Source organism: Electrona antarctica (genome assembly GCF_951216825.1).
Source record: "Electrona antarctica genome assembly, chromosome: 16".
Classification (NCBI taxonomy): domain Eukaryota; kingdom Metazoa; phylum Chordata; class Actinopteri; order Myctophiformes; family Myctophidae; genus Electrona; species Electrona antarctica.
This window is the reverse complement of record NC_136797.1, coordinates 2376673-2386672: the sequence shown is the minus strand read 5'-3', so window position 1 is coordinate 2386672 and position 10000 is coordinate 2376673. Positions and strand designations below refer to the sequence as shown.

At 45.0% G+C, this 10000-nt stretch overlaps 1 protein-coding gene across 1 annotated transcript in view; it reads left to right on the top strand.

Annotated features, from left to right (window-relative positions):
- LOC306940279 (intestinal mucin-like protein) overlaps positions 1-10000 on the top strand; it is a gene marked incomplete at its 3' end in the record, with an annotated part of 40517 nt that overhangs the window by 20049 nt on the left and 10468 nt on the right. Inside the window, exons 11-14 of the mRNA XM_079525301.1 lie at positions 1027-1192; positions 2614-2709; positions 4536-4576; positions 9509-9631. Of these exons, the coding sequence (XP_079381427.1) occupies positions 1027-1192; positions 2614-2709; positions 4536-4576; positions 9509-9631 (426 nt within the window). The remainder of the gene's footprint in view (positions 1-1026; positions 1193-2613; positions 2710-4535; positions 4577-9508; positions 9632-10000) is intronic.

Sequence of the window (10000 nt, the reverse complement as noted above, 5' to 3'; positions counted from 1 at the left end):
GGTGAAATGTCCATGTATTATGATCAGGTGAGTGACAGGTGAAATGTCCATGTATTGTGATCAGGTGAGTGACAGGTGAAATGTCCATGTATTGTGATCAGGTGAGTGACAGGTGAAATGTCCATGTATTATGATCAGGTGAGTGACAGGTGAAATGTCCATGTATTATGATCAGGTGAGTGACAGGTGGGATGTCCATGTATTATGATCAGGTGAGTGACAGGTGAAATGTCCATGTATTGTGATCAGGTGAGTGACAGGTGGGATGTCCATGTATTATGATCAGGTGAGTGACAGGTGGGATGTCCATGTATTATGATCAGGTGAGTGACAGGTGAAATGTCCATGTATTGTGATCAGGTGAGTGACAGGTGGGATGTCCATGTATTATGATCAGGTGAGTGACAGGTGAAATGTCCATGTATTGTGATCAGGTGAGTGACAGGTGAAATGTCCATGTATTGTGATCAGGTGAGTGACAGGTGGGATGTCCATGTATTATGATCAGGTGAGTGACAGGTGAAATGTCCATGTATTATGATCAGGTGAGTGACAGGTGAAATGTCCATGTATTGTGATCAGGTGAGTGACAGGTGAAATGTCCATGTATTGTGATCAGGTGAGTGACAGGTGAAATGTCCATGTATTATGATCAGGTGAGTGACAGGTGAAATGTCCATGTATTATGATCAGGTGAGTGACAGGTGGGATGTCCATGTATTATGATCAGGTGAGTGACAGGTGAAATGTCCATGTATTGTGATCAGGTGAGTGACAGGTGGGATGTCCATGTATTATGATCAGGTGAGTGACAGGTGGGATGTCCATGTATTATGATCAGGTGAGTGACAGGTGAAATGTCCATGTATTGTGATCAGGTGAGTGACAGGTGGGATGTCCATGTATTATGATCAGGTGAGTGACAGGTGAAATGTCCATGTATTGTGATCAGGTGAGTGACAGGTGAAATGTCCATGTATTGTGATCAGGTGAGTGACAGGTGAAATGTCCATGTATTGTGATCAGGTGAGTGACAGCTGGGATGACGGCTGTGACGAGTGTCAGTGCGAGGAGACGTTGCAGGTCAGCTGCAACAGGAAGCCGTGCCCGCTGCCTCCACCAATCAGATGTGACCGGGCAGGTCAGATGACCGTCACCCAGAGCCAGGGCTGCTGCTCCACCCATAGATGTGGTACGTGTAGCAGGGTTGTTTTGCTGCTCCACGCATAGATGTGGTACGTGTAACAGGGTTGTTTTGCTGCTCCACGCATAGATGTGGTACGTGTAGCAGGGTTGTTTTGCTCCACGCATAGATGTGGTACGTGTAGCGGGGTTGTTTTTCTGCTCCACGCATAGATGTGGTACGTGTAACAGGGTTGTTTTGCTCCACGCATAGATGTGGTACGTGTAACAGGGTTGTTTTGCTCCACGCATAGATGTGGTACGTGTAGCGGGGTTGTTTTGCTGCTCCACGCATAGATGTGGTACGTGTAGCAGGGTTGTTTTGCTCCACGCATAGATGTGGTACGTGTAGCGGGGTTGTTTTTCTGCTCCACGCATAGATGTGGTACGTGTAACAGGGTTGTTTTGCTCCACGCATAGATGTGGTACGTGTAACAGGGTTGTTTTGCTCCACGCATAGATGTGGTACGTGTAGCGGGGTTGTTTTTCTGCTCCACGCATAGATGTGGTACGTGTAACAGGGTTGTTTTGCTGCTCCACGCATAGATGTGGTACGTGTAACAGGGTTGTTTTGCTGCTCCACGCATAGATGTGGTACGTGTAGCAGGGTTGTTTTGCTCCACGCATAGATGTGGTACGTGTAGCGGGGTTGTTTTTCTGCTCCACGCATAGATGTGGTACGTGTAACAGGGTTGTTTTGCTCCACGCATAGATGTGGTACGTGTAGCAGGGTTGTTTTGCTCCACGCATAGATGTGGTACGTGTAGCGGGGTTGTTTTTCTGCTCCACGCATAGATGTGGTACGTGTAACAGGGTTGTTTTGCTCCACGCATAGATGTGGTACGTGTAGCAGGGTTGTTTTGCTCCACGCATAGATGTGGTACGTGTAGCGGGGTTGTTTTTGGCAGCACATTTTGATTTTTAGTTTTAGTCGTAGGCTCTTGAATGGTTTTCATTTAGTTTTAGTCACATTTTAGTCACCTGGAATGTTTTAGTCGCAGTGCGACACGTTGTGGGCTTGTAGATCTGCTATTTTCAGCATGCAACCAAGTGTAAAATGACTTATAGTGGATCTCTTGTCCACTAGTCCCTTCCTGACATTTTAGTCTAGTTTTTATTTGTTGACGAAATTGTCAATATCTCAGTTTTAGTCGTCATAGCTTAGTTTTCATTTAGTTTCCATTTAGTTTTCGTCAGTGGAAAAAGGTAGTCGACAGACTTTTTTTTTGTCATAGTATTAGTCGACGAAATCAACACTGAGTCCAGACTGATGTAATAATGTAAATATTTGTTATCAGAATGTGATGTCAAACAGTCCCAGACTGATGTAATAATGTAAATATTTGTTATCAGAATGTGATGTCAAACAGTCCCAGACTGATGTAATAATGTTTATAACATTAATAACATGTTAATAACATGTCTCAACAGAGTGTGATGTCAGACAGTGTCCAGGCGCTCCAACGTGTCCTCCAGGATTCTCCCTACACACCGCCATGGGGGTCTGCTGCCACAACTACACCTGTGGTGAGTGTGTGGCGACTGTGGCTCAGGAGGTAGAGCAGGTCGTCCAATGATCCATGGGTCGGCGGTTCGAATCCCGGCTCTTCCTGTCTACATGTCGAAGTGTCCTTGGGCAAGACACTGAACCCCAAATTGCTCCCGATGTGCTGGTTGGTACCTTGCATGGCTTCCGCCGCAATCGGTGTGTGAATGTATGTGTGAATGGGTGAATGTAATGCACCATCTATGTAAAGGTGTGTGAATGGGTGAATGTAATGCACACTCTATGTAAAGGTGTGTGAATGTGTGTGTGAATGGGTGAATATAATGCACAATCTATGTAAAGGTGTGTGAATGTGTGTGTGAATGGGTGAATATAATGCACAATCTATGTAAAGGTGTGTGAATGTGTGTGTGAATGGGTGAATATAATGCACAATCTATGTAAAGGTGTGTGAATGTGTGTGTGAATGGGTGAATGCAATGCACACTCTATGTAAAGGTGTGTGAATGTGTGTGTGAATGGTTGAATGTAATGCACAATCTATGTAAAGCGCCTTGGATAAAGGCGCTATATAAATGCACCATTTACCATTTGTGTGCGTGCGTGCGTGCGGTGCGTGTGCGTGCGTGTGTGTGTTTTCTGAAAAATGTGTGGTGCTCAAGTAGCGCGGGCACTATGAGCTTGTAGATCTGCTATTGTTCAATAGCTAAAGTATAACATAATCCTTAAAACACCAAAACAGGTTCCTGTCCCGAATGGGTTGAGTTGTGACTTCACAGTGACAACTTAACCCAAATTAGCCACTGGGGGCCGTGGCCCCCAGGGGCCCTTGGTTCTCAGGGGGCCCTTTGGGGGAAATTGGACCTCTGTACTGGGTTTGAGGCCCTGAAAAGGGCTCCTGGGGACTTTCATAGAGCACCGAAGTCTGACGTCAATATCGGTAGAGGGCGTAAATCCACGGGTTCATGTACTTTTTATTTGCATTGTAATCCCCATAGGGGGGGTTTTAGATCGCCTCATATAAGAACTGTGTTTGAAAAATAAACATGTCATCCAGGCCGTTTCACTCATATGGATATGAAGAATCAACTGACTGAGAAAACGCTATTGTTACTGCTACTGAATTAGTTACATTTCCGCTGGAAAGTGAGTGACTGACTGTCGTAAACGATACAGAGACACCTCCCTGACAATATAACGATACAGAGACACCTCCCTGACAATATAACGATACAGAGACACCTCCCTGACAATATAACGATACAGAGACACCTCCCTGACAATATAACGATACAGAGACACCTCCCTGACAATATAACGATACAGAGACACCTCACTGACAATATAACGATACAGAGACACCTCCCCGACAATATAACGATACAGAGACACCTCCCTGACAATATAACGATACAGAGACACCTCCCTGACAATATAACGATACAGAGACACCTCCCTGACAATATAACGATACAGAGACACCTCCCTGACAATATAACGATACAGAGACACCTCCCCGACAATATAACGATACAGAGACACCTCCCCGACAATATAACGATACAGAGACACCTCCCCGACAATATAACGATACAGAGACACCTCCCCGACAATATAACGATACAGAGACACCTCCCTGACAATATAACGATACAGAGACACCTCCCCGACAATATAACGATACAGAGACACCTCCCCGACAATATAACGATACAGAGACCTCCCTGACAATAACGCAGAGACAGCTTGTTTATTTTTGGACCACAATGCTTATATGAGACGATTTGAAGATGAGCACATTCTCCATAGAGAAACTTTACTGAATGTAACTCTCTTTCTCTTCCAGTTCGTAAAGACGTGTGTGTCTTCAACAACCACGAGTACTCGGTGAGTCCAACTGCACTGTTGATTTGAGAAGCACATTTTGAGTTTGAGTTTTAGTGTCATTTTAATCAATAGTGAGTCGTTTGAATGACATTTCAGTCATCTGAAATCTTTTACTGTCAGTCCAGTTTCAGTCGACAACATTTCGTAAGGTTTTAATCGACTACATCTACGGTTGATTTTGTCGACAAAAATGTATTTCGGCAGCTAGGCTGATTTTAGATTTGGTTGCGACACGTAGATAGAGAGGCTATTTTCAGCATGCAACCAAACATAAAATGACTTGTCTTTTAGTTCTACTGGATCTCTTCTCCACTAGTCCCTCCCTGACATTTAGTTCTACTGGATCTCTTCTCCACTAGTCCCTCCCTGACATTTAGTTCTACTGGATCTCTTCTCCACTAGTCCCTACCTAACATTTAGTTCTACTGGATCTCTTCACTAGTCCCTCCCTGACATTTAGTTCTACTGGATCTCTTCTCCACTAGTCCCTCCCTGACATTTAGTTCTACTGGATCTCTTCTCCACTAGTCCCTCCCTGACATTTAGTTCTACTGGATCTCTTCTCCACTAGTCCCTCCCTGACAAATTTTAGTTCTACTGGATCTCTTCTCCACTAGTCCCTCCCTGACATTTAGTTCTACTGGATCTCTTCTCCACTAGTCCCTCCCTGACATTTAGTTCTACTGGATCTCTTCTCCACTAGTCCCTCCCTGACATTTAGTTCTACTGGATCTCTTCTCCGCTAGTCCCTCCCTGACATTTAGTTCTACTGGATCTCTTCTCCACTAGTCCCTCCCTGACATTTAGTTCTACTGGATCTCTTCTCCACTAGTCCCTCCCTGACATTTAGTTCTACTGGATCTCTTCTCCACTAGTCCCTACCTAACATTTAGTTCTACTGGATCTCTTCTTCACTAGTCCCTCCCTGACATTTAGTTCTACTGGATCTCTTCTCCACTCGTCCCTCCCTGACATTTAGTTCTACTGGATCTCTTCTCCACTAGTCCCTACCTAACATTTAGTTCTACTGGATCTCTTCTTCACTAGTCCCTCCCTGACATTTAGTTCTACTGGATCTCTTCTCCACTAGTCCCTCCCTGACATTTAGTTCTACTGGATCTCTTCTCCACTAGTCCCTCCCTGACATTTAGTTCTACTGGATCTCTTCTCCACTAGTCGCTCCCTGACATTTAGTTCTACTGGATCTCTTCTCCACTAGTCCCTCCCTGACATTTAGTTCTACTGGATCTCTTCTCCACTAGTCCCTCCCTGACATTTAGTTCCCTCCCTGACATTTAGTTCTACTGGATCTCTTCTCCACTAGTCCCTCCCTGACATTTAGTTCTACTGGATCTCTTCTCCGCTAGTCCCTCCCTGACATTTAGTTCTACTGGATCTCTTCTCCACTAGTCCCTCCCTGACATTTAGTTCTACTGGATCTCTTCTCCACTAGTCCCTCCCTGACATTTAGTTCTACTGGATCTCTTCTCCACTAGTCCCTCCCTGACATTTAGTTCTACTGGATCTCTTCTCCACTAGTCCCTACCTGACATTTAGTTCTACTGGATCTCTTCTTCACTAGTCTCTCCCTGACATTTAGTTCTACTGGATCTCTTCTCCACTAGTCCCTACCTAACATTTAGTTCTACTGGATCTCTTCTTCACTAGTCCCTCCCTGACATTTAGTTCTACTGGATCTCTTCTCCACTAGTCCCTCCCTGACATTTAGTTCTACTGGATCTCTTCTCCACTAGTCCCTCCCTGACATTTAGTTCTACTGGATCTCTTCTCCACTAGTCGCTCCCTGACATTTAGTTCTACTGGATCTCTTCTCCACTAGTCCCTCCCTGACATTTAGTTCTACTGGATCTCTTCTCCACTAGTCGCTCCCTGACATTTAGTTCTACTGGATCTCTTCTCCACTAGTCCCTCCCTGACATTTAGTTCTACTGGATCTCTTCTCCACTAGTCCCTCCCTGACATTTAGTTCTACTGGATCTCTTCTCCACTAGTCCCTCCCTGACATTTAGTTCCCTCCCTGACATTTAGTTCTACTGGATCTCTTCTCCACTAGTCGCTCCCTGACATTTAGTTCTACTGGATCTCTTCTCCACTAGTCCCTCCCTGACATTTAGTTCTACTGGATCTCTTCTCCACTAGTCCCTCCCTGACATTTAGTTCCCTCCCTGACATTTAGTTCTACTGGATCTCTTCTCCACTAGTCGCTCCCTGACATTTAGTTCTACTGGATCTCTTCTCCACTAGTCCCTCCCTGACATTTAGTTCTACTGGATCTCTTCTCCACTAGTCCCTCCCTGACATTTAGTTCCCTCCCTGACATTTAGTTCTACTGGATCTCTTCTCCACTAGTCCCTCCCTGACATTTAGTTCTACTGGATCTCTTCTCCGCTAGTCCCTCCCTGACATTTAGTTCTACTGGATCTCTTCTCCACTAGTCCCTCCCTGACATTTAGTTCTACTGGATCTCTTCTCCACTAGTCCCTCCCTAACATTTAGTTCTACTGGATCTCTTCGCCACTAGTCCCTCCCTAACATTTAGTTCTACTGGATCTCTTCGCCACTAGTCCCTCCCTGACATTTAGTTCTACTGGATCTCTTCTCCACTAGTCCCTCCCTGACATTTAGTTCTACTGGATCTCTTCTCCGCTAGTCCCTCCCTGACATTTAGTTCTACTGGATCTCTTCTCCACTAGTCCCTCCCTGACATTTAGTTCTACTGGATCTCTTCTCCACTAGTCCCTCCCTGACATTTAGTTCTACTGGATCTCTTCTCCACTAGTCCCTCCCTGACATTTAGTTCTACTGGATCTCTTCTCCAATAGTCCCTCCCTGACATTTAGTTCTACTGGATCTCTTCTCCACTAGTCCCTCCCTGACATTTCTACTGGATCTCTTCTCCACTAGTCCCTCCCTGACATTTAGTTCTACTGGATCTCTTCTCCACTAGTCCCTCCCTGACATTTAGTTCTACTGGATCTCTTCTCCACTAGTCCCTCCCTGACATTTAGTTCTACTGGATCTCTTCTCCGCTAGTCCCTCCCTGACATTTAGTTCTACTGGATCTCTTCTCCACTAGTCCCTCCCTGACATTTAGTTCTACTGGATCTCTTCTCCACTAGTCCCTCCCTGACATTTAGTTCTACTGGATCTCTTCTCCACTAGTCCCTCCCTGACATTTAGTTCTACTGGATCTCTTCTCCACTAGTCCCTCCCTGACATTTAGTTCTACTGGATCTCTTCTCCACTAGTCCCTACCTGACATTTAGTTCCCTCCCTGACATTTAGTTCTACTGGATCTCTTCTCCACTAGTCCCTCCCTGACATTTAGTTCTACTGGATCTCTTCTCCGCTAGTCCCTCCCTGACATTTAGTTCTACTGGATCTCTTCTCCACTAGTCCCTCCCTGACATTTAGTTCTACTGGATCTCTTCTCCACTAGTCCCTCCCTGACATTTAGTTCTACTGGATCTCTTCTCCACTAGTCCCTCCCTGACATTTAGTTCTACTGGATCTCTTCTCCACTAGTCCCTACCTGACATTTAGTTCTACTGGATCTCTTCTTCACTAGTCTCTCCCTGACATTTAGTTCTACTGGATCTCTTCTCCACTAGTCCCTACCTAACATTTAGTTCTACTGGATCTCTTCTTCACTAGTCCCTCCCTGACATTTAGTTCTACTGGATCTCTTCTCCACTAGTCCCTCCCTGACATTTAGTTCTACTGGATCTCTTCTCCACTAGTCCCTCCCTGACATTTAGTTCTACTGGATCTCTTCTCCACTAGTCCCTCCCTGACATTTAGTTCTACTGGATCTCTTCTCCACTAGTCCCTCCCTGACATTTAGTTCTACTGGATCTCTTCTCCACTAGTCCCTCCCTGACATTTAGTTCTACTGGATCTCTTCTCCGCTAGTCCCTCCCTGACATTTAGTTCTACTGGATCTCTTCTCCACTAGTCCCTCCCTGACATTTAGTTCTACTGGATCTCTTCTCCACTAGTCCCTCCCTGACATTTAGTTCTACTGGATCTCTTCTCCACTAGTCCCTCCCTGACATTTAGTTCTACTGGATCTCTTCTCCAATAGTCCCTCCCTGACATTTAGTTCTACTGGATCTCTTCTCCACTAGTCCCTCCCTGACATTTAGTTCTACTGGATCTCTTCTCCACTAGTCCCTCCCTGACATTTAGTTCTACTGGATCTCTTCTCCACTAGTCCCTCCCTGACATTTAGTTCTACTGGATCTCTTCTCCACTAGTCCCTCCCTGACATTTAGTTCTACTGGATCTCTTCTCCACTAGTCCCTCCCTGACATTTAGTTCTACTGGATCTCTTCTCCACTAGTCCCTCCCTGACATTTAGTTCTACTGGATCTCTTCTCCACTAGTCCCTCCCTGACATTTAGTTATACTGGATCTCTTCTCCACTAGTCCCTCCCTGACATTTAGTTATACTGGATCTCTTCTCCACTAGTCCCTACCTAACATTTAGTTCTACTGGATCTCTTCTCCACTAGTCCCTCCCTGACATTTAGTTATACTGGATCTCTTCTCCACTAGTCCCTCCCTGACATTTAGTTATACTGGATCTCTTCTCCACTAGTCCCTACCTAACATTTAGTTCTACTGGATCTCTTCTCCACTAGTCCCTCCCTGACATTTAGTTATACTGGATCTCTTCTCCACTAGTCCCTCCCTGACATTTAGTTATACTGGATCTCTTCTCCACTAGTCCCTACCTAACATTTAGTTCTACTGGATCTCTTCTCCACTAGTCCCTCCCTGACATTTTAGTCTAGTTTTTCTTGACGAAGTTGTCAATATATTTAGTCGTAGCTTAGCTTTCATTACGTTTTATGTCGTTTAATTGAATGACTTTTACTTGATAAGCATCCATGACTCCTCTGACACCAGGTGGGTGACTCGGTGCCGGTGAGTGCATGTGAACAGTGCACGTGTGGTCCTCACGTGGACGCCAGCACCAGCCTGCACAAGGTGCAGTGTGAGCTGTCCCCCTGCGACACACACTGCCCGCTGGTAAGACCGCGCACGCACACACACACACACACACACGCACACACACACACACACGCACACACACACACACACACACTGTCTCATATCTGTATGTGACTATGGTTTTGAGATTAATATCTCAAATTAATAAGACAAAATATGCCTTAATACATTATTATAATTGCCCTCTATAACTAAAAAATAGAACATAAAAACACTTTCAATATTGTATTTATTTCAGAAATAGATAATCTTTCACTCCCGTCGCGGGTTGATGATGTCATATGCCCATGTATGGAATGCGCTGTACGGAATTCCCATGCTAATAAATAACAACGTAATACTTATTTGAGCATCAAAGCAATGTTTTAAATACTTTGTATTAATAAC